This window comes from Glandiceps talaboti, chromosome 22 (assembly GCF_964340395.1).
Source record: "Glandiceps talaboti chromosome 22, keGlaTala1.1, whole genome shotgun sequence".
Classification (NCBI taxonomy): domain Eukaryota; kingdom Metazoa; phylum Hemichordata; class Enteropneusta; family Spengelidae; genus Glandiceps; species Glandiceps talaboti.
In genome coordinates this window covers 1662901-1689309 of record NC_135570.1, presented here as the reverse complement: position 1 = coordinate 1689309, position 26409 = coordinate 1662901, and the positions used below count along the sequence as shown (strand labels likewise).

The window sequence follows — 26409 nt, the reverse complement described above, 5'->3', positions numbered from 1 at the left end:
GATACTTAAATATAAATATTGTTTGTATAAACTAAATTAAATTGTTGAGTTAAATTTTGATAATAGTAATAACGTAATACTTATTCATATCATTCTATAAGTCATGTAAAGTCTTGTTTTGTCTTGTCTTGTCTTGTCTTGTCTGGACTTGCTAATAATATAGCTTGTTTTCAATTTCAGTTTATTGGTTGAAGTACCCCTGTCACCAAGTGCCTCGTTCCCACCCAACCTTTATCAGAGGTGAACCCTCCCTCTGGCTAGTCAGCATCAGCTTTCTTGTAACCCTTTCATCCCCATTTCCCAGTTAATGGTTAGGTCCATCCTCTGTGAAAACAATAGGGGTTAGACCATTGGGAATAGGGGTGAAAGGGTTAAGCTAGTTTCTATTAGTAACTATTAGTAATTGCTAGTTTGTTCTAATTATCAGTAGTTGCTTTCTGATGATAGTTTTTTAAGAAGGAAGTAGTCAAATTGAGAGAAGGTGATGATTACAGTGATGGGAATTTGGGTTAGATATGTTAGACAGGGATTTGAGCTTTAGTGAAAACTGACAATGCAGTGTACAGTCATTCCAATCAAATTAATAAAAGTTAAAAAACAAAAATTGTATACTTTAATATTTAGATGCTACTAAAGAATAAACCAGGCTTCGCACAGCATATATTTGTTAGGTAAAAACTGGCATATGGGATAACCGTAATTCAAATAAGTCAAATTGCCTCGTAGAATTCGACAGGCATCATCAGTGACGAATTCCACAAATTTCATCTAGAGCTGATTATGTACATAACTTTGTTAATAATCCATTCTGCAGAATCAGAAAATACCCGTGGACAAAACTCTGGCTACGTAGTATAGATTTACATGTAAACCAGATATAATACAGTACATCTTTATTGTTTCATAAATAGGTAACAATTAATGAAGAAATAAAAGTGTGTCCTGAAGTTTGTTATTTTTGTAAATATTGACATCATTTGTGTACCAAAGGAACAATCCCAATTACTTGATAGTTACATTTTAAGTTAATGCATGCATATAAATATGACAGGAAACATACATGTACAGGAAAATTGAAGATGCCTTGCCATTTCTCTCATGTGATATGTCAGTTTTATACAAAGTGAGACAACTTTAAGTTGAAATAAATAATTTAAGTATTAGGTTGGGATGTAGAAGAAGACAAGTAATCAGATTGATTTAAGTTAGAAAGTAAACAATTGAAGTCATTAAAATCTTCAAGTCCATGTTTTAATGTTGTCATTAGAAGCCTGTTTCTACTGAAATGTTCAACAAATAGCCATGCTTATTACTGTTCAATGTGATTGGGTAAAGGATCCTGCTGTGTGTATGATGTCTGTTATTTTTAGTATGGACTTGAAATGCATCTTTGTTTATGTAAAAAACATTGTGTTCATTGAATGAAAAGCCAAGGCGACTTCAATTTCTAAGTAATGTGTACCTTTAAGTTTAGATATGTCACTTACAAAGAGAAGTGAAAGTAATTATTGACACATATTTCATACTGTCGTTGTCGTTGTCTGACTTTGATACTTTACTGCAGGTTTTCAGGGCTAGTATTGAATACTATGATTATGAATGTGAAAAATAACATAACTTTACCATCAACCATTTTAATTACTTTATTATTTCTTTGCATAAAGATGAAAGTGACTGTACACTGTGTTGGCAGTTGATAGCAATTTAGAGAGCTATGGAGAAGGAAGAGGGAGGGGTATGACATTTTACTGGGTGGGGGAGGGGGAGGGATGGGGGTTCTTGCATATCAACAATGTTTTGAGTTTTGCTGGCATTGTATTTTGTTGACACTTAAGCCTGGATGATATCATTTCAGCTTATTTAATATTGCTACTACCATATTGCTTTGCAGTGCTCCACCTGATATTGATATACCACCATCACCACCTACTGCGCAGCCCTTTCTACAAGGGTGGGTATTTCTTTCATTGGCCCTAAGTTTTGCAAGGTCTTGTTAGGGTGCTGTCATGAAGTCCTTACGTTAACCCTGCCATCATAGCCAACGTTATCTTACTTGCAATGCAGTTTTCATTTTGTGGTTTTAAAGACGGCAACTAAAAGGAGATATATAAATTATAATTTCATGCACATTATAATTGTCGGAGGCAAGTTGTAAAAAATATCTGAGTCATCATATCTACCATGCAAAGTTAAATTTTGCGGGAAAATGTCATTAATATTACCTTAATTCCATTCCATTTACAATTTCATCATACATGTATTCCATTATGCTTTGTTTGGTGAGGTAACTGGTACTATAAATGCAGGGAATACCAATATAATCCTAGAAATAACAACTGATTAGTCATTGCAGGGGTCATCATGAATAAGTTTTCAGAAGTGTTCCTCTATGTAGTACTTAGAAGTGTTGGAGGACTTCCTAACTTTGTCCTTTCAAGGCCTGAATTGGGCAACCTTGCAACTCTTTGTTTCTGCACATTGGTTTGACAAAGTGGTATTATTGTGCAGAGAAAACATCCACCATAGGATGATAGAGATGAACAAAAAGTGTTCAGAGATTTATTTTTAGTTCTGTTTCATCATCGTTTACCTTTCATGTGAGGTCCTTGTTATTTGTACTTGTTAAGATTCTAGTTATAAATCCATGCCACAAATAAGAAATGAAACATGGAATCAAATCATATCTGAATTCATCCTGAAAACAAAGAAACTTGAACAGGATTTTCTAACGTCAAGTTATCTATGTTAGTTTGGTTCATGCTGAATGAAATGAACACTTTATGTCTAACCCCATAACATTAAAAACACAAGTATTGCATCATCTTAGCCAGGAAGATCCATTTTTGTTACCACTTTTTTTCCATGTATTCTAGTGGATAGAGTGGTTACACATATGGTCCAATGTCTGGATCTTTCAGACTATACATCCGCTGCACCTACAGACCTTTTTGTTCATCTTTGTCAATCTAACAGAAAGTGCTATTAAACAAAAGATCTGTATTAGTCTAACTCAAGAGGGCAGTGTTTGTTGGATGTATACTGCACGAGTTGGGTCTATGGTTTAATATCACCCAGTGTGCAGTTTTGTTCACCCACAAGTAATTAACAAATTAGTATCAAATATGGTATTATTTTAAAATTATTAGAAACTTTAGGTGCTTCTAATTAATTTGTGCAAGTTCAAAACCTTTTGAAGTGACTGTGATGGTTGATGTATATATATTCATAGTCAGCTTTACAAAACCAAAATTGCAATATTATCTATAATGCCACAGTATAGTTGTCTTAATTCATGACGTAAAACTATGAATTTGAGGATATTCCCACAATTATTCAGAGATGGTGTTCATGTCCCGGGTGCCTTATTACTGTTTTTGAGCAGGACTAACTCACAAGGACAGTAGACATTCTTCACAATAACTCTGTGTTTCTATGGAAACATAGAGATGTTGAATTCATACAACAGAACTGAACAAATATGAGTGGCATGAGATCTGTCTACTTATGTCTATGCCACTTTACCTATCTTCTTAGGGAATGGACTGATCCTCCATAGGATTCACAGGGTCAAACCAAGTTCCTAGTGAAAATAGGGATGTATAGGTTTAAAGTTGATGCTTCAAATGATAGTTTTTACCCTGCCAGCTATACACAGACCACATTATGTGTGTATGTTGTTCCTCCAGCAATGCACGTTGTGTCTAACTTCTCAATTCTGCATAGTTTGTAGTTTTAGATTTATTGTGCACGTCATGTTTCACTGCTTAACTCATTGCTTAGTTTGTATAGTTTTACATTTATTGTTTGCAATGCATGTTATGTTTCACTATTCAACTCATTGCTTAGTTTGTATAGTTCTATATTTATTGTTTGCAATGCATGTTATGTTTCACTATTCAACTCATTGCTTAGTTTGTATAGTTTTACATTTATTGTTTGCAATGCATGTTATGTTTCACTATTCAACTCATTGCTTAGTTTGTATAGTTTTACATTTATTGTTTGCAATGCATGTTATGTTTCACTATTCAACTCATTGCTTAGTTTATATAGTTCTATATTTATTGTTTGCAATGCATGTTATGTTTCACTATTCAACTCATTGCTTAGTTTGTTTAGTTTTACATTTATTGTTTAATTGCTTTGCTTTCTTTTTGCCAGCTTTTCCTGAAATGCAGTTCCTTATTTTGATAACTTCATTTAATTAATATTTACTTATTTAATTATTTGTTAGTTCATTTTCAGAATACGAATAATCTTTTCAATTTAGGGTGTCATTTTCCAACAACTTTAAGGACGATTGTACAATGTCACACAAACTCTGAATAAATGAATTTGGTTTCTATAGGCCAAACCCTCTCCCTTCCCACTAAGTAAATGTTCACAATTGCAACATCGTTTATTTATTATGTACAGCATGATGAAAATTGTAGCGATCACCACTATGATTGATGCAATGTAAAACATGATGGTAGACACATTTTAAGCACTGTATATCATATTACATGTAGCAGTAGATTTTAGCATCTCAGTAGTAAATACAGAATTTGTTATTGAAGGCGTGAAGTTTTAACATTTGGTTAGAAGTGCCCAAATGACCTTGGACCCCTACCCCAAAGTGAGCAAAGTGCATTTATTGAGCTTGTGTGACATTGTGTGATCGTCACGAGGGGTGGGGGTTGGGGTAATGTTTTGTTTAATTTTACCATCATATGAATGAAATTGTCATTTTTTTACTTTTAAGTTTACTGAGGATATGAAATCCAAAAATTTTTTTTTCAACATTTCCAAAATTTCTGTCTCAAAATATTTTCATTTAGAATTTGTCACCAGTGCAAACTTAGAAATATTCTTAGTTGTATATAAACCAAAAAATTAGTGATTTCTGCAGTATGATGGTGTCACAGCAAAAGTCACTCATAGTATTAAGTAACTTAGTGTTGAATTCTTTTACATTATACATTTGTGTGTGTCTGTCTGTCTGTCTGTCTGTCTGTCTGTCTGTGAGAGAGGAGCGAGAGTGGTGAGAGAGTATTTGTCTGCAGGTGTGTGTGTGTCTCTCTGTAGTGAGTATGAGAGGGAGCAAAAGTGGTGAGTGTGTGTGTATTTGTCTACAGGTGTGTGTATGTGTTCGACATCGTGCATGCCTTTGTATCCATATTTCAATTATTATTTAAATGAAATACTAACCCTGCTTTAACCCTGCTGTGTTAACTTATAACCTCATAACCTCATGCATGGATAGCTTTTTTTGGTTTTCTCTTTTGTTTCTTTAAAAAACAGCTAATGCAGTGAGGTGTCAGGTTATGGGGGTTCTGTGTCCCAGGCTTCATGTAAAACTATCCAAGTGACATCTCTGTTTGGGTTTAACCTGAATACTTTAATTGGACATAGCTTTGTCCATGTAAAACAAAGTCGTACTTACTGCCCATCCTTTTCATGTTGATAAAATGTGCATAATTGATAAAGTTATGGTATATTTTATATCTAATGTAACCATAGTTAATTCTTGTAAATTGTAACATAGTACTTCTGTGCCAATGAGAAGGCAATAAATAAATATACATGTAGGCTTCAATGGACTGCATAGTATTGTTCAGCACCCAACAGACAAGTAACTTTGTGTCAATGTAAAGTCGTAGTAGATAGTTACAATGCTGTACAACCTGTATTTTGATATATAGTACTACATAATGTTTTGTATGCACTTTAACAGACCATTCCGTACAGAGAGGCGACCAGGTGAGGAAGCAGACCCAACAGTCAAGCAATTGTCTAAACAGATTCATAGCCTGAAAAAGAAGATCCGGCAGTTTGAACAGAACTTTGAAGCTGAGCATGGGTATAAGGTAAGGGATGCTAAGATATACTTTATTGTATACAACACAACACAACACAGCACAGCACAGCACATCACATCAGGACAACACAGCACAACATAGCACATCACAACACAAAACAACAACACAACACAACACCATCTGTATAATTTTAGTATCACAGTGTGCCATGATGCCATTACCATGACTGATTCAAAATATGACAACATATATTTTGTAAAACAATCATAGATAAATTTGTTCTGAGGAGTGAAGCTGAAAAATATTTAGAATTAATTGTTGATGAAAATCACAGATTTGTACTTTGTGTGATTTCAGCCCTCCCACACAGATAAAACATCAAATCCAGAAGTCAAGAAAATGATGTTAGAACTTTCCAAAGCCAAAAAGCAGTTACGAGGCAAGTATTCATATCACCATTTACATAGGTGTATCCAATATAGCTGTTGGCAGAGAATTGTATTTGTGCATGGCTGATGTTATGTGTAGTAACTGTAATTAATGTCAACCCATTCTCATCATCTTTTGGTGTTCAAATCTCAAGTATTTTATCTATCTATCTATCTCCAGCTTTTTGCCATTTGTATATTGAAATCCTGTCAATAATTCAATTTGTTACTTCACCTATCAACTAGATAAAGCTGTAGACTTGTTTACATTGACAATCCATTTTGATTTATTTAAAACTATAGTTTTGGTCATCTTTACTCAAAAACACTGACATTCATTAACCAAGAACAATTATATATATTGTATAGTCTATGATTGATATGTATGGGGCCACACAAAAGTTACAGGCAAACAAAAATTGTGTTTAGATGCCAGCATTGGTGATAAAGAGGTTGAACATCACATTAATGACATGCTTAGTAAATTACGACACATCACTTTTAAGCAATTCTATTCCAAAAATCCCATTTCTATTTGAATGGAAAAAAACATTCTCTCACCTCAACTTTAAGTCATTGCAGTGCTCCGTTTGATAACTGTATGTTGCTAGTGTCTATTGAGAGTTGATTCACATAGCAAACCCATTTCAGATTAGTCCTAAGTTTGAGACTTTACTGATGACTATGTAGAATCTCTAAATTGTACACAGGTTTGTTGATTCTCATCTAAGTTTTTCATAAATCTTTATCTTTGTATTGTCAGTTTTTTCATGACGATTTATGTACAATTTAATGTTGAAGCTTCCAAATATGACCCCTTTTCCCTGTAAACTATCATTCCTGCATTTATGTTGTATCAATTATTTAAAACTAATGTGTGTTTTCTATGTCTGCTTTGTATTGCATGTTTTGAATTGTGCATTTGGTGTGTCTTGTTTGCCATCTCATCCAGAACTGGGGTTTGAAGCCCTCGCTATGCACACCATGCAAGGTACTGCTGTCTATCATTTACCATTCCTGAGTAGTGACTGTAGTAATATCTATATTATTATGATGATGATGTCGCTTGCATTTCATGATACTGCTTAATATAAGCAGTATCAGAAAGATTATCGTAGGGGCTGTTGTCATTGGGGCTGAGGTCATGGGGCTATATGGTTATGGGGGCTATGGTTGTGAAAGCTGGTATATTTATCAAATTTGCCATTACAATCAGCAATATCACTTAAAATAGACAAATTTAATATGTAAATACAGGACTGACAAGGTCAATGGCACATTTGCTCAATACATTGACAGAAATTGTTTGTCTTCATAAACATGATAGGCCTATACTAAGTTACACTCGATCTACCCAGATTTTGAACGACCAACTTCATGTGAATATTGTGCAAGTCCATGAACTCATCAATATACTCCAATGTAAAATTGCATATGTTGATAAGAAATGTGCATGAGTTGATACAAATGTTCCTCAGTAGACACAATAATCAAAGTTACCGATGCTATCATGTCAACAATATACAGGTGATATATGGATACAAAGTATCCGAGAGACAAGCATGTTAGAAAGAGCGCAGTTCATTATTCGATTCAATTTGCCTAATAGTAGTCGAGTAAGAAACTTTGGAATGGCTGATGTGGAAACTTGTCTCCACAAACACGATGGAATAAGCATTTTCAATGGCATTTTCTGTTTGAAAAAGTATTTTTGATCACCACCTTTCATATCCAGTGAAATTGTTTCAGCTTTTAGAGTGTCAAAAACAACAGCATAATACATTTGTCATTGGTTATATGTGACAACCGATGATCAGCAAATATCTAAAATGGGTAGAAAGATTTCTAGTCTTGCAGCAGAATCGATAACACCGTCGAGCAACGTACCCTTGATTTTATGGAAATTGTGTCCAATTACAATTTGAACCAGATTCACTGGTTTGCCGAATCATCTCTGATTCGCACTATGGGAAATCGTCGCTTTGGACACACAGAAATTGTACAGCCCAGGGTGGAAATTCAATGCCATGCGTCAAACGCTAGTTACATGATAAATCTCCTTTGACGAGGTTTTACATTTTGACAGAAAAAACTGACAGAATTGCACTGTTCACATGCCTTTGTAGTTTGCGATGTTGAATAAATATTGTCGACGGAACCGAAAGTAGAATGCAGACTGTCGGCAACCCTTTGAGGAGTATTCTTAGAAACATTTGTATCAATACATGAACATTTCTGGTAGGAAAATTTGTATCAACTCATGAACATTTCTTATCAACATATGCAATGTTACATGGGAATGCATTGATGAGTTCATGGACTTGTGCAATATTCACATGACGTTGGTCGTTCAAAGTCTGGGTGGATTGAGTGTAAGTACTTATCCAATTGTATAACACAGATGCAAAGGACAGGACGCCATCAAGTAGTGGCAGACTATCTGAAACTCTACCAGTGGTGAGTGGTGGTGAGAGACATTCACATGACTTCAATCATGTAGACAGTAAACCAACCATGGAAGAAACCTTGCAGGCAGGGTTGAAGAGACTTGGAGAAAAGAGAAGAGATTCCAATAGACCAGATGATATCAATGTAAGCACAGTGTCCAAACTAATGGTTTTCTTATATTACATGCATGCACAGTACAGTACAGTACATGTGCATGTGTTCCTACATGTAGTTTCATAACAATTGCTTAAAATATACCTTTTCTCAGGAGAATAAAAGGCCAAGGCTTTTTCCCTGTAATTTGTACCTTTAAATTTCAAGTAGATAGGTCACTTAAAAAGAAAACAGCAAACTGAATGTTATTAGTAGAGGAAAGAATTGGGCACAACGCTACTGAGTGTTGAAAGTGTCAAATTAGTCCCTGAAGTTACCGATACAATTAAAAACAATTATTACGTATGTACCAGAGATTACTTGCACAAGTGTGTGTGTGCGTGCGTGCGTGTGTGTGCGTGCACATACTAGTGGTATTTTCACTGCAATGCAATACCAAAAACATTATTGCATACATTATTGCATGCAAATGAATGCAAATGAGGCACAACCATTTGTTGTAGAGACACAACAGCACCTGACTACACAGTATAATTTTGACGGAAGTTTGCTGCTTCAGATAAATGTGTAATAATAGCAGAACCCCATGCCATGTGAGTTCCAGTGTTGGTACTCAGGGGGTATTTGCACTCATGCTTGCAGTGTTTTCAGCTGCACATACACCACATATGTGTACTCACTTGTCATGAGGTTATGTCATAATGCTGACTGTTCTTACTAATATATTGTTTTTATCCTGCAGGCAATGACGAGAGATGAAGTAATAGATGAAAAACTAGCAGTACAAAAAGTACTTCTCCAATTTGAAGGCATTCATGGCAGACCCGTAAGTATATTCATACCAGTAATATGACTTAGTCAGAATATCAAGATTGGGGAATAACACACATTATACATCAATTCTCAGTACCTGAAATAAAATATTACCACCTAGGTGCATCATAAAAATAACAAATATTCCATTTCTTGGTCGACACCATAACTTCTGCTCCAAGTGCTTCACATGCATTACTATAGGTGCACATCAGAATATGTCAACCTTCTTGTTCTATTTTGACCCTCCAACATGAGGTGAAATACTATTGCAGGTACTGAGACTTGCAGTATGAGATAGGTATGAATGTTGGGCTTTAAATTGTGAAAACTGTTCTTAAATGATAACTTTCTGGGTCATCTGAAAATCTGCTCTCGTGTCTGGGCGAGTATTTGTAAAAATAGATAAATTTGTGTTGTTGTTTTTTATCCACTTTGTTGTTGAATACCTACCTGTGTTTTCTCATTCCTGACAGAGTACTAAAAGTGAAAAAGATTTAATGAGGCCTTTATATGATAGATACAGGAATATCAAGAGAATCATTGCAAAGATGCCAGCCAAACCACTTCAGGTGAGTTCAAAGGTTACAATAGGTCAAAGGTCAAATCCTAGAGCCAATGTTGTGAGAATAAACTAGCCATTGTTACAGCATAGAACCCTTTGTTGTTGTTGGACGAGCTGAAAGTTTTGTCTCTCACACACGTGTTTGCCAAGGAGACATACAAGAGAGGGAGAACGAATGAACGAACATAGATTAGACACATAACCATTATAATGGCATATTTAATTGATTGCAAATATGAATGTAAAAATATCGTGCAAAGCATTCTGGCTGATGTTTTATCATCCTCTATTATTTCACTTTAAAACAGTTGAATTGTAGCTTAGTGTTAATATGCTAACTGTGTACTATTTGTACCTTATAGGATGGACGTAGAGAACCCAGGTGTGAATCACCCCACCAATCGGATTTACAACCAATTCTTGAACATGAAACAATGGAGTTTCAGCCACAAGATAAGGTAACGTATGAGTTTGTGTCTTACATTGTGACTTGAGTGATGAATGTAGATGATATCAAGGGACAAAATTCACTCATGCTCTGCTGAGCTGGAGTGTATCCCACTTTCTAATTGAGTGGTGAATTTGTGCAACATATAAGTTCCTTTGCTAGAGTGTGATTGAGTGGTGAATTTGTGCAACATACAAGTTCCTTTGCTAAAGTGTGATTGAGTGGTGAATTTGTGCAACATACAAGTTCCTTTGCTAGAGTGTGATTGAGTGGTGAATTTGTGCAACATACAAGTTCCTTTGCTAGAGTGTGATTGAGTGGTGAATTTGTGCAACATACAAGTTCCTTTGCTACAGTGTGATTGAGTGGTGAATTTGTGCAACATACAAGTTCCTTTGCTAAAGTGTAATTGAGTGGTGAATTTGTGCAACATACAAGTTCCTTTGCTACAGTGTGATTGAGTGGTGTATTTGTGCAACATACAAGTTCCTTTGCTACAGTGTGATTGAGTGGTGTATTTGTGCAACATACAAGTTCTCTTGCAAGAGTGTAATTGAGTGGTGTATTTGTGCAACATACAAGTTCCTTTGCTACAGTGTGATTGAGTGGTGTATTTGTGCAACATACAAGTTCCTTTGCTACAGTGTGATTGAGTGGTGTATTTGTGCAACATACAAGTTCCTTTGCTAAAGTGTGATTGAGTGGTGTATTTGTGCAACATACAAGTTCTCTTGCTAGAGTGTGATTGAGTGGTGAATTTGTGCAACATACAAGTTCCTTTGCTACAGTGTGATTGAGTGGTGAATTTGTGCAACATACAAGTTCCTTTGCTACAGTGTGATTGAGTGGTGAATTTGTGCAACATACAAGTTCCTTTGCTACAGTGTGATTGAGTGGTGTATTTGTGCAACATACAAGTTCCTTTGCTACAGTGTGATTGAGTGGTGTATTTGTGCAACATACAAGTTCTCTTGCCAGAGTGTTCCTTTGCTGGAGTGTATCTCACTTTATAAATGACTCAATGAGTGATGAATTTTTACAACATGTATGTTCCTGAATGAATAGTAAATATCTGTACAACCTGTCTTGATTGCAGACATCAGGTAAACTAGCAGCTACTTACAATAGTGTGGACTATGATAACGATGACTTGGTAGGAGTGAGTACTGACTTTACCGTCACTAGAGATTTGTCACTACTCAGAGACAGTATCAAACCTAATGTCTCCTATGGATCCTATGCTGGTGATGCAGAAGATGATGATGAGGATTTTGATTCACCTGCTGACACTCGAAGGATGGGATTAAGAACATTAAGGGCTTCCTTAGGAGAAGATGCTACACTACATGAAGCTTCCATGTAAGTACAACCTGTGAAAAAACCCCACTGATGTATTTGTTTGAATGAAGTGAGTTAAGGAAAGATTTCAGATAATGACAACAATACAGGGGGTGCCTTTGATGTAGGTTCATGTGGTAATTTTATCAGTTGGATTATATCTGTGTATCTATGTATGTATGTATGTATGTATAATAACAAACATTCTACGCATTAGTCTTTTGCTATGTATTGAGTTACGAACACAAACACAGACTTTGTCAAAGTTGTTTCACATTGATTTTTCATGATAAAATTAATTTATCTAAAATATCTCCATATGGCCAAATAATCATCTCGTGATGTAATCCACAATCACGTAAGTCATATTATTTGGTCTTAAAAATAATTTTGTGTTTAGATTTAAAATAATAATGGTTTATAGTAAATGTAGGATGTAACCTTATTAGGTCTGGTGCTGGTGGTGAGGTTGACAGGTGTTTGGTGTATTGGGTAATGAAAAGATAACCAGAGTCATAGTATACTGAAAACACTACATTCTTTATTGCTACAAGTGGTACACTAAAAGTTACAAGTCAAGGATAATGAGTAGCACAAGCTGAATTTATAAGCTTTTTCAGTAAAAGTACTTGAAATAAAACCACATTCTAGTATAATGGTAATGTTGATGCATGTTTTTTGACATTGTTAGAACAGTGGATTTCATAGTACTTTAAATATTTTTTGATAGTACGATATATTACGTCATCGGATTATTCATGAGTTCAATCAATTGCAATAATGTAAAACTACAAATAAACTCAGCTTGTGCCCCTTTCATGTTCATGCAATATTGAGTAGGCATAGTACAATGTCACAGTGGAACAGCATGTAAGAAAGACTACAGTGTTTCTGTTGTTGACTTTTAAACAGGTCAGGAATTTATGGTCTGCTTGAACTAAATCATTGTGTTATACTCATGTTATGCACTCAAAGTTGGACTGATAATAGTTTTGTCAATGAACTAAGTTATAATTGATTGTCTATATTTCTCCTCTCAGCACTGAATTGCTAGAGAAACAGATACAAGCCAAAAATGATAAGAAAAGACTCAGGAAAGTACTTCGAGAATTTGAAGATGCATTTTTCAAGAGAACAGCACGAAAAGTACAAAAAGAAGATAGAGTTCCAATGGAATCGGAGTACGCAGAGTATAAGGTAGTGTATTGGAATTTGATTTCTGTTGGACTCACTCACATCTTACAACTTAATTGTTTCAACCATCTGAGTTTGCCTGTCACAAGCTGTGCTAACTTCCTGTATTTAAAATAATCAATTCTGTGCCCTCTAAAGATAACCAAATTTGGTGCATCACTATCATGTCAGATTTTATTAGAGGGGAAACCCTAATCACTATCATTTAAGCCAAATTGTTAATTAGATGAATTCCACTATCACTACACACACAAAACCAGCCATGCACTGAGTTCACAGTTCTCTGTTTACTCCATGGTGTATCAGTAATAATATGTTTACTAGACTTGGCCTTATCAATAATTTGTTTTCAATCGAAAGATTATACTGTCATAAATAGAGAAACTAATTGCTAATAGTTTTAGCATAGCTTGGAACATGCTAACTCAGGTGCTTAGTTGAATTTAGTTGCAAGTGTACCATACATACCATCATAGACTTCAAAATGACACCCCCAAGGTCCATCATACAACTGCACACCTATATAGAATGAAAATATAAATCAATGTTTTATTGGAATGCATGTGTTTATAAACTCTTATTGTTTATCTATATTTTAATGTTTGTCCTCTGTCTGTCATTTTGTTTTTCCAGCGATTGAAACGTTATATCAAGTTACTAGATGCATTGCTTCTGAAGCAGATCCAAAGATAGCATTGATGTTGTTGTGTTCTTTGTATTGTTTAGTTGGTCAGACTGATTTAGACACCTGCATGTCGTCTGCGTCCCATCTGGTGAGACCTCTCTCTCCCTCTCTAGTTTTATTTTATTTTATTTTCATCTTTTTATCCTCTTAGTGTATGTTTAGTAATTATATGTATTCCTGTACATCTATGAGTTGCAGCATGATTTGCAAGTTGTAATAGCATTCATGATCGGATGGCTGGGTAGGGTTTGTTGCATGTCATCCAATTATTTTGTGTTTACAGTTGATTTAATATATCCTCCAATGAACATGTTTATGTTGATATTCTTAAGATTACTACTAATATTCATTTCAAAGTTAGACTCCAAGTTTACTTCACTTGTGGAAGTGTAAGTGTACATGAAGTTTTTACATCTATATCACAGTTGGGTACTGATAAGTAGTCTATTTATGCATTTGCCTGAATGAAAAGACAACTTTATACAAGGAGTTTTTTGCTTGTCCCTGACCAAGTCTTACTATGAGGTATATGATCATCAATTTTGTGTTTGAATGAGTCGTTGTAAATATCTGCAAATTATATATTTGAAACAAATTCACATGCTCAAAGTAGAATTACTTAAACTACCATAGTATATCATTCAAAAAATACATGGGACTAGTATTTCCAGACAAGGTAACTACTAAGTGTATGCACCCTGATACTACTATCTCTAAATTTTAGTGTCATTTCAACAATGTCTGCCACAGTAAATGTAGAGACAAAACTTGGAAACCAATATCTATGTCCGAAACATTTTCATTCTAGGCTAGATTAAATCAACTGTAACATAAGCCCTGAGAGTAGATGTCCAATCATTCTGTGTCTAATGTAAATAGTAAGGGCCTTCTTGCATGTGCCATCCAATTATAATGTACCTAACATCAGCTGTAACAACAATTTTGATTGTATAGCGGGGTGAACTCTTAATGTGATATATTTTGAATGCAGAAACAGAATTCATGATTGAATGACTTACCTGGTTTATGGCCATGTGGATGAGGATTAGGTATTTATTTTGTAAAATCAATGTAACACATGTTTGTTGTTGTAAGTACAATATTAAACATTTATTAATCTATTGAGTTACAAACATATATTGCATATATTGTTTTGTAAATTCAAAATTCAAAAAATATATCCATTCCTCATCCATATTGCCACTTTAAGATTTCACACATATATTTAATTTTGCGATACTAAACTCTAGCAATCTTGGCAGAATAGCAACAAACTGTTTTAGAACTTGGTGTTTTCAAAGACAAAGCTAGACTCAAAACACACTTAACTCCAACTGATAATTAATTTAGGTACTTGTCTGCTTCTACATGGCACCCCTATAATTGTTCAGTTTGCATCTAAAGTCATCTTGCTGTGTGTAAAAACATCCTGTCTCATGAGTAAAACACTAAGTCAACTTCTTTTTTCCAATAATTCGTTTAGTTTTGTGGTAATGAAACCCAAGGGTCCACTTGCTATTAGGAGAATACATAATATTTTTTCATTCTAAGTTCAATAGTTTTGTCAACCCACTGTTTGGCAGAAATAGCAACTTAGTAAATTTTGAAGGGTTTCCTTTTAACTCTACGTAAAACAACTAGAATTGTAAATGCAAAACATATCTACTGAGATAGTTAAAGGTTTGTTTTGGACCAACTTTACTAAAAAGTTCTGCTAGACAATTCTTTTCCCCAAATATATTTAAATAGTTGATTTAATCTAGCCTTTAATGAAAATATTTACATACATATTGATAGATTACTAGTATTGGTTTCAAAGTTCATCTCCAAGTTTTACTTTGCTCATGGAGGTTTACAGTAAAGTACTTTTAAATTTTGCTATCTATATCACAGTTAGATACTGATAAGTAGTCAATGGATTTGCATGAATGAATACACAACTTTATACAAGGAGTTTCCTGCTTTTCCTTGTCTAAGTCTTGCTGTCTTTTCAGAGAGATATATGCTCATCAATTTTGTGTTGGAATGAGTCCATGTAAATATTCACATGCTCAAAGTAGAATTACTTATTATAATATAAATTATCATAGCAGCTAGATCATTCAAGACTAGGCAACTAGTCTAAGTTTTAGGGAATTAAACACTGGGGTCGTTAAAGGCCAGGGTTTCAATCCCAGGTTTATGTACAGGGTTTTGTAAAAACATTTTTGCCATTTGCAAAGCATAGAATTGGTTCTGGTATCAATGATTTTGTCGAAAGACATACAAAATATATGCACCTGTTATGACTTTGCCAAAGATATAGATTTCTCTGAATAGTTGTAACAAAAGAAATTTACATACTAAAACTCATTATACACACTGTCTACCCAAGATAGTGATACTTTGACATTGAAAAGTGTTTTATTCACAGTACATGTTTCATTTAGTTGTTAGCACATTTTATGCAAAATTTAGATCATTATTTTTGATTCCCAATTCCAACGTACTTTTGTTAGATAGTAATTAAAATGTTGACAAATAAGGAACTTCCAAGCATACCAATCAGAGAAAGAGTTGTGGGCAAGATATTGTATAGTGCGTTAATGTTATTTATCAATGGAGCCACAAGTTAAAGGCCAGGGTTCTAGCATTAGTGTTATCATATCAGTCAAGCCATGAGGATTGCATAGAATTAATCGTTTGTTTTTCTGGACCAACTTTCTTTTACAACTAAAGGGTTACACCATTTGATTTCGAGGGGGGGGGGGATTTTTGAAAAAAAAATTGCTGACCACCAACTCAAGACAAAAAAATTTTTTTCCCCCAGGTATGAGCTAAAACATTTTTTGTTGTGCTTCAAGTAGCAGAGACACTAGCTACAAATGTGACGGTGGTGGCACCTTAACTTTTAAAGTTTTGTTATCAGAGGTTTATGCTGACACAAACCAAAACACTACCATCAAATCAAATTACTAAGCATACTGACCTGATTTAGTACCTTGAATGAATTGTCATTTTTCATAATGATAAAATAATTTTAAATGGTATGGCATGCAACAATATACTTTGAGAATTTTTCTTGGTGTTAGGTTTTCTGAATTCAAATTTCAATTGTGATCAGGAAAGGGTATTGTTGACATGTTCAAATAACACCAGATAGAATTTTGTAATCCTTAAATTTCAAAAATTTCTAGGGTACCCACCCCCTACACTGTTCCCTTGTATTTAGATTCAATTTTTACCTCATATTGTTACTACCTCAACATATTAAAATAGCACCAGAAAGTATTCTTTTAGTTCTTGAATTTCAAAAATCTCTGAGGAAGGATGACCCCCACACTTCTATTCAAGTTTTACTGCCTACTTTCCAATTTTACTAGCTACTTCTATAAGCATGCATTCATCATGTATGTTTCCTATTAATATTATGAGAAAATTTAATTTAAAAAAAATTTTTTTGCTGTATGCCTAACTTGGCATTAAAAAAAATTGCTGTCATGGTGGTTGAAAAAAAATTGTTGGGTCCATCAAATCTTCCAGAAATCAAATGGTTTACCCCTAAGTTTTAGATTTTAATACCAATGGTTAATGGTCTGTGTTTCAGTCCCAGGTTCTCAGATTAGTGTTATTCCTTTGTTGTGGACAATTTTTTTTTTTTTTTAGTTCTACCAGATAACTGTTTTTCACAACTAAATTTCAAATCCTAAATCCTAATTCAAACTAGGCCTTTGTATTTGTTTTCATCAAGGCTTATTATAATTCTATTTCTCTAATTTGTTTACAGCAAGTGAAAGCCAGATTACGACTATTGGAAGCCTTGATATCCAAACATGATGGCAGTCATACCATTTAAACTCTACAAAGAACACACCTACTTATAACAAAGAAGTAACTTAATATATTCAAATCTTATACAAATGAATACTCAAATTTTTCAAATCTTACAAGATGTTTTTTTTCTGTACAAAGACTTTATTCTTGTCGTATTCTAGAAATAACTATTTTGTGGCTGCTCTGTAGTCGTAGTAAACACATCTGTCATATTTTTTCACACAATTGTTATAAACATTGTAAGTTTCTACTGTTTGAGAAACAAATAAAACCAGCATTTGTGAGGTTATTTATTTTGTACTTGGAAAAAAGTTTTGGTATGTACAGTGTATATAGTACTATGAGATGGATTGAATTTCTACATTGTAATTATTAATATGGTGGACGACATTGCCAAACTTCATACTAGGAGGCTATTGTTCTATTTATATATTCATTTTGTTTTCTCATTGGTAAAGCTTCAAAATGCCTTTACATGTTTGTCCATGTGAATTTTCCAACAGTTTTTTTGTACTTTTCATTGAGTGATAATTATGTTGTATGTGTTACTGTAAAAGTCAAAAAGTTGTTTGTATAAATGTATAAAAAAAGTCATGTGGTAGATGACATTTGAATAAAGCCCTAAAGTCATGAAATGGAAGTAACTTGTATTGTTGGTGTTGTTTTTTGAAAAGTTGATCTGTGTATAGATTTTGTGGAAGGCAGAGAGGCATAAGAAGTTACTGTGCTGAAGCCGCAACTAATTTTGCAAACATAATGTACTTTGTAAACGACCACTCTTGGGGTTTAATTTGGTTCAAAGCCTGAGCAATATATTTTGTGTCCCCCCCCCTCCCCTTTCAGACTATCAGAATTTTCATTGCTTCTTGCCTATAACTAGTTTAAGTTTACTAATTAGTTTCAAATGACAGTTCACAAAAAAAAAACTGGGGGAAGAGTCAAACTGATGTGGGATTTTTAGCCGATACTTTATAGACGAGTATAGAACATGGATCTCATACTTACAGTGGAGACAATGATGTGCAGAATATCCAAACAAACACACATGGCAGTCTTCAGATTGACACACATACGCGTGTACATCTCAGGGTCGCATGCTACCAAAACCTAAAAATGAACAGAAATATACATGAATTACTAAAGAACCAGTCAGTTTCAAACATAACTATACATATACATGTATCACCTACCACGTCATGTAAATACTCGGCAGTTTCACAATCAATGGTTAATGATTCACTTCTATCGCACATTGGGGCAAAAGTGAACTTGAACATTTCATAATGCTAATCTAAATTGCTCTTCTCTTCAATATGAAGGAATTAATACACTTTCTATTTCGGAAACTTCATGTTATCGACACTACAAATCACCACATTTCAGTTTCTATGATACATAGTTGGTATGAGCACCCAAAGTTCTCTAACATAAAGTGACTTTACTAAATATGTGCGATGGTAATGCCACTATACCAATGTTACAGTCCCATTTTTATGTCACACGCGAAACTCACTCCATTAACTTTGCTTTTCTAAGCTGTGAAATATTACCTCAAATGTTATGAATAACAACAATTGCCATAATAGAGCCTCAAGATCTGCAAGGGAGAGAGAAACCCGTGGACTCCCCTCATCCCCAGAGGTCACTCACACATTCAACCAACAATCAGATGCACCAACCTTTTTACTGTCATAATGGTAAACTGTTCTTAAACATTTTAACCCTATGTTAATTTTAGATGATAATGTCTTTTAAGGATGTGAAATTATTCCACGATAGTTTAAATTATCTTAATAGACTTAAACCCCAAATCTCCCCTATCAATGCATTAGATGTGCTGACCTTTACTATACTGAAGATGCCATTTATATTTTTAACAACATATTTCAACCCTGTGATAAAGAAGCAGTCCACACTGAGTCACGATCAAAAACTAGCTGATATGAGAGGGGAAGGGGTAGGGTGTGTGTGTGTGTGGGGGGGGGGGGTCATCATGTTTTCAGTTTTACAGAGAGGGGATCAGTGACTGGAGAAACTGACCTATCCCTAAAGACTTTTTGTCTCCAAGTGAACCCTGACTTCATTATCAGCAAAATTGAATGTGGTTATGGAACCTTGGAAGGGTAAGTTTTTACAAAGAGATTGCGATGTGACATATCAGGTTTGTTAACAAGACTTAGTACACAGAAATTGACATCAAAAGCCGAGATAACCCTGATAGCTTTCTGGATTTCAAAAAAGATTGGTTAATTAAAATTAAGAATCTGGAACATGTAATTTGTATATGACATATTTCAACAGAAATCCCAGTCTTCAATTTTAGATAGATTAACTTGTTGAGAGTTACTACACAAAGTGTCAATAAAAATGTATTTTTGCCCCATCAGGGTTAGAAGAAGGTGCTATGGAAAAAACCCACATTTTTTTTAAAGAAACAAAATACTACATTGTACTTGTATCCTGCCACTTCTCACAATAAACTGATGTCGAGAAAGTGCAGGAATTGTTTCTTCAGTATCGCCATCACTATTATCAAAAGTATTTTCAGCATTGATCAGTTTCTCTATCACTTTCAATAATACCTATTACACTAATGTCAGATTCACTCTCATCAAAGTCACTACTGTCTGTTTCAGTTCCATCACTGATATCAGTTAGAATAATTTGGAGTTAAATTCAGTGGGTACACTATATGGTACCTGTATACTAAAGCAAAGGGACTGATTTTTTTTCTTCAGAAATCACATGACATTTAAGTGAAAAATATTTAGAAATTGAACAGGAAACCTACTGTTTACTAGATACTATGTTTGATATTTTATTGAATTTGATAAACTCTCTTTGCTATTCTGATAAGTTATCCGAGTAGTTTTCCAAAGTATCAGTTTTGGTCCTTGGGCTGTGTGTACACAAACCTCAGTCTGATAATATTCACTTTGGTAAAACAGACTTTCACTTTAATAGCTGATTGCTCAGCTGAACACAACTTTGGTGTATTGAATATGTACACTACTTACAGGGCCATTTATGTTCCATATTTTCTTCAATTTCTGGTCGTCCGTCGTCGTCCGTCGTCCCCCCCCCCCCCCCCCCCCCCCCCCGGCATGTTGAAAGTTCCAGTTTATTAATAAATTGGTTTGACATATTCAATGACAAATTTGAAGAGCCCAGTGATTGATCCAAAATGGATTATCTGAAATCGGACGTTCTCTTTCCATTTCATCAAAAACTCATCAGTGTACTGGGATTTGACATTTTCAAACCATACAATTATTACTGATATTTTTCTGAATGCCCATTTTCAGTGGTGCAGAAATCAGTGACTTTTGGTGGAAGAAGAAAGCAATTTTATGATTTTTGTAACCAACTTTCTTGAAAGCCCAGCAGAATAATTACAATGAAACTAAAGGAAAAAGTTGCACCTGTTGTAACTCTAATAATAAGGAAATTGACTTTTTTGAATGGGTAGAACAAAAAAAATTTACATGTTAAAACTCTTTACATAAGTTGATCATTTCTTGACATTATTCAATTATCTATCATAAATATTCACAGCAAGTGTAAAATTTAGCTGTAACTTTCCTTTTAATTTGTGCTATATATTATGCAATTTTAATTGCAATGCTTAACATGTCAAGAAACCTGACCGATTCAATAAAATTACTTTCTCCTTCCACCAAAAATCACTGAAATCAGAACCACTGAAAATGGGTATTCAGAACCTCATCAGTAACAATTCTATGGTTTCAAAATTTCAAAAATATTTTCACAAACCCCTGTACACTGAGATTTGCCTACATGGAAAGAGCGCATGTCTGAGCATATAGATCAGATGTGGGATATTCAGCTGGGCTGTTGCTATGACTATTACTACAGTTGTGGGGACTTTGGTTCAGTTTGTAAATAAAATTGCATGAAACCAATATATAATCAATTTATGAGCTAGAATAGATGACAGTTGTATAAACAGAAAATACCAATTAATCACTAGGAGTATGACAGGGATTCCAGATTCTATGAAGACAACCCTAGATACTGAAATTCATTTGTATATGAACAATGGTCTAGAAGACATCTATCCAATCAAAAGTTGTACCTAACTTGTGGTTTTCATTAATTATATGTTGCTTCAGACCAAAAATGATTTTTTAATAGCATTGCCACCCCCCCCCCCCAAAAAAAAAAAAGTTGTGGAGAGGGTGTTTAGCTGTTCTTATGCGCTGTTTTGAACTTTAGCTGTTCACTGGTGGTTCACTGCCCTCCCCTCCCACTGATTTTCAACTTATCCACCAGCCCAAATATTGTGAATGATTTACCCACTCCCTATCAGGAAAACGTTTGTACTTTCCACAATTTCAAGAATTCATTTTGACATACACAATATGCACCCCTCCCCCATAATTCCATATTTCCCCCTCTCACTGTATCAAAATCAGGACTTCACTGCTGCAATTCTTCCCTGTTTGCTCCCCTACTGCTACCGATCAAAAACAAATTGCCCACCCACTGAAAAGTTGTGTAAGAACAGCTTTTTTGCAAGAACAGCTTCATTGACTACACCAGAATGAAATCAATCACAATCTAATTGCCATTATAATAAATACAATATCAATCACAATATATTCAAAGTATAAATTGATTTATAAAAGATGTCAACAAACAAAATGAACTGAATTCAGTTAACTATTGAGATAACTATATAATAATTAATAGGTTCAAATATTATATTAAAGTGCAATTGATTCACATTGAAATGGAATTACACGTAATTATGATTCATTTGAATAAAATTAATTACTTAGAAGAAAGACTGGTGAAGTTTGAATTATAGTGATCACTTGAATACTTGGTAATTATATACTTTAAAGTGACCATATGGATGAAGATTGGGTATTTATTTTGGATTTATAATTTTATAAAACAATTTTTTATCATAGCTTCCTACTCAAAAATCAATGTGAAACAACATTGACAAAGTCCTTGTTTATAACTCAATACATTGCAAAATCTAATAAAAGTCAAAAATGTTTGTCTGAGGCCCAACTAAAATAATTTCGGTTTTTATCCGACATATGGCGGCCATGTTGAATCCTTTGACAACTTTGTATTTGATTTGTATGCAGTTTTTCCTCAAACAAATGTGTTGGTGAATGAATTGCAAAACACACGTAAAGTTACTCACTGAATTGGGTGTGATGGCAAATAACTTCACATCAAAATTTTCTTAAAAAATAAAAATAGACTACACATCTCTGTATGACAATGGATGAAATAAATTCCTCGTCTTGACAATGGTATAACATACTTTTTTGGAAAACTGACGTCATAACCTAAGCATGTGAAATTGACAATATACAAGCTTTCTGTATTTTGATATCAGAAAACATATTTTCAGTGAGAAATCTGATAATTTGTTGCCAGGATATTTCCTTGAACGATACGTTCTCTGTTATCCATGTTTGTACATGAGTTATTCTTCGAACTAGGACCTAGAGGCTGGAATATTCCAACCTCTGACTACCATGCATTTTAAATATGGCGACCATTTTGACATTTTCAAATCTATCGTGTACAAGTGGCTAAGATTTTGACTTAGGAATTTTAAACCATAATAATTGTAATATTTTATTAATTCCTAATTAATGTTAAAAATGTCATCTGCTGTATCATATTACTTGTATTTGTATTTACTGGATTCACAAGTCAGTTTCTCTGTGACTGAAAGTTTGGAATCTTGATATTGAATGACATGTCCTTGAACTTCTAGTAGAGTACCTCAAAATCTCATAAAATCATTAGAAAAAGGCCTATAAAAGAAAGTTGTTTAGTTCTGGTTACCTGACCCCACCTAGTTTTTCATGCTGATTCTAAACTTTGTTTTTACAAATTTGAAAAAATAATGAAATCGCAAAAATTGTTTGAAGTCTCGCAAGAAATAGTGGATGTGAAAACTGACATCAACTTAAAAAGACAATATAAAACTGTTCTTCCAATCTGTAATGGCTGTACATCTGATGAGAAGAAACCAATAACACAGAGACCATATGGAAAACAACGGAAAACATAACTACCTGAACTAGACACTCACACATGGAAAAAAAAGTATTAAAAAATAAAATACAAAATCTACCTACCCCACCTATTGTAAAATTGAGCATAATCGGCACAACACAATTATTTTTATTATGCCTTATACAAATAATTTGTTTTTATAAAATGTTATTTGGATAAATTACTATTATTATTAAATACAATTTGAAATCAATACATATATAATTATGGATTTGCAATAGATATGAGTCATTGGCCACAATACCCCAAGGGTGTGTCTAAAAAATGACAATTATCTATGCTAAGCATTCATTTATGCATGACTTCATTGTTTTCTTCAACCCAGAAAATTTCAGCCAAACATTTTTCACCATATTCAGTTTTGTTATAGTGAGGATATAGCCAGAAAAGAATTTGGGGCTACAATACTCATTTGATCACCTTTATTTACATCAAATATACTAAGTACATATGAAATGGTTACAATAATTTATTCTTAGTTAAATGTAATAAATTACGCAGACTTCTAATTGCAAATTATGCAAATTAAAAAAATATTGAGTTTCTAATAACCTGGACCAACCCTACACTACAATATTTTACCCACAATTCTCTCTGATTTGTACTGTCGGACATCATCTCAGACAAATCTCACCTGTGTACAGCCTGCAGGGTTTTGCCATTTGCAAGTGTAAAATTACCACAGATGAGTTTCTATATACCCATTTTCATTGGTTCTGGTATCAATGGTTTATTGTAGGAGATAGCAATTTCAGAAATTTGTCAACAGATTTTCTTGAAAGACATATTTGCAACGAAACTAAGGTAAATATATGCACCTGTTATGACTTTGCCAAAGATATAGATTTATTTGAATGGGTATAACAAAGTAATTTACATACTAAAACTCATCATACACACTGACTACCCAAGTTATTGACACTTTGACATTATTTTTGATTGCTAAGCGTTCTTTTGCTACATATTAATTAAACTTAATTACTATGCTTAAAATGTTGAAAAGTATGGATTATTGAAGAAGTTATAAAATAAGGAACCTCCTATAGTCCAGTTGCCAGAGGTGTTTTTTTGCGGTTTTTAGGGGTTAACCTTGCAATGTGAGTTTTATGATATTTTTTTGCAGATTCCACCTCAGAAAGGTGTCCTGTTAGCATATGTGACGGGTGCCACTCGCGCACCCTTGCGATATCAGTTTGCGATTATACTATTAGTAGTGTTGCGCCGGACCGGAGTTTAGATAAAACGTAGGGAAAAAGGCGCGAGCGACTGTCGACAGTCTAACTTACTGCCTATAAAACCATATCATCAAAGTTACTTAAAAGTCATATTTACATGTTACACACTGTATATTATGAATAATCAGTCAATTATGTCATAATTAGGCCAAAGGTCAACAAAATGTCGGCATTTTCAGTTGTTATGACTTATAGGTAGTGACTGCGTTTTCTGTGTATTGTGTGGGTACATCCATGTATCATCTAGATTTTATTTATCAAATCAGTTTATGACACCAGTTACACATTATAAGCTGAGTCATACTGATATTTTGTCTCTAAAACTTAATATATGTAAGTATTTGTTGAAATTCGTATATATCATAAATCATGATCTGATAACTTAATTAGGAAAAAGTGAACACCATGTGTTGATTTACAGTTAGTGATCATAATATATCCACAACAAATCTTGAGCCAAGGTTTTTGAATATAAAAAAAAAAGTTTTGAACTTCAAACGTTGTATAAATTAGACCATTTTGACCACTTTACACCTTGAAAGCGGAAGTAATAATATGCATAAATTTCAAAAAAATACATATATATTCAGTTTGGGGGACAAAATATCAGTAGGACACAGCTTATAATGTGTAATTGTGTAATTTCTATTGCTTTTGGATTGAAGTAATTTTCCAAAAATAAAAACAATTAAAAATGTAGAGATAAAATTAAATAAAATAACATAAAAACCTGACCTACCTACCCTATTTTCTGAGGCATTGTTATCAGAAACACAACTATTTTTTTTCGCCTTAACGAAAGTGTTAACAAACTATTCAAATCGCTCGAATAATGCGCAGAATTTGTTCGCAAATTATATTATAAAGTATTAATACAAAATGTAACGTCTATACTAAAGTATTTACACAAATTATAACTGGAAGAAAGGGCGTTCGTTTGTAGCACAGTTGCAAATTAGAACAAGTAAATTTTCATGGACTTTCCTACACGAATGGTAAAGTCAAACGAAAGGTCAAACACCTAATACACTTCGAGATGTTAATATGTAAATCAACTTTCACTAACACCCCAAGTGGGAAAACAACAGAATGACGTACTAGTATGGCAAATCTTCAATGTATTGTGATAGATATTATCTACAGGCAATGCAAGAAATTAACAAACATCAGAATTCTACAAACAGTTCGATGATATAACACAGGCGATAATGTCACGCGCACGATGGGCAATAAATAAGACACTTTATACAAGAATAACTACTTGAAACGGTCTTGTACAAGACGCTGCACCAACACTCAGCAACTGGCTTGCACATGCTACTGTTTCGCACGTACAATTAAATACACTACGAAGCGAGATGGGAGTATAGTGGGTTTATACTTCCATCGATCCGACCTACAATGTCTAAACGACAGCAGAGTGGGTCATTGAATGAGTAAACTGGGAATATAATT

The 26409-nt window shown here is 34.0% G+C and overlaps 1 protein-coding gene across 9 annotated transcripts in view; it reads left to right on the top strand.

The window, feature by feature from the left end:
• LOC144452448 (protein FAM13A-like) overlaps positions 1-18263 on the top strand; it is a 61382-nt gene extending 43119 nt beyond the window's left edge. For 5 of the 9 annotated variants that reach the window (XM_078143545.1, XM_078143548.1, XM_078143542.1 and 2 more), the window contains 12 exons: positions 181-240; positions 1892-1951; positions 5717-5849; positions 6159-6240; positions 7182-7220; positions 8631-8821; positions 9534-9617; positions 10081-10176; positions 10532-10627; positions 11714-11976; positions 12996-13152; positions 17601-18263. In XM_078143545.1, the coding sequence (XP_077999671.1) occupies positions 181-240; positions 1892-1951; positions 5717-5849; positions 6159-6240; positions 7182-7220; positions 8631-8821; positions 9534-9617; positions 10081-10176; positions 10532-10627; positions 11714-11976; positions 12996-13152; positions 17601-17669 (1330 nt within the window). In that variant the 3' untranslated portion in view covers positions 17670-18263. Of the gene's footprint in view, positions 1-180; positions 241-1891; positions 1952-5716; positions 5850-6158; positions 6241-7181; positions 7221-8630; positions 8822-9533; positions 9618-10080; positions 10177-10531; positions 10628-11713; positions 11977-12995; positions 13153-13782; positions 13923-17600 lie in introns of all 9 variants that reach the window. The other 4 variants (XR_013482352.1, XM_078143544.1, XM_078143543.1 and 1 more) reach the window with 4 other exon arrangements.
• The last annotated feature ends 8146 nt before the right edge of the window (positions 18264-26409 follow it).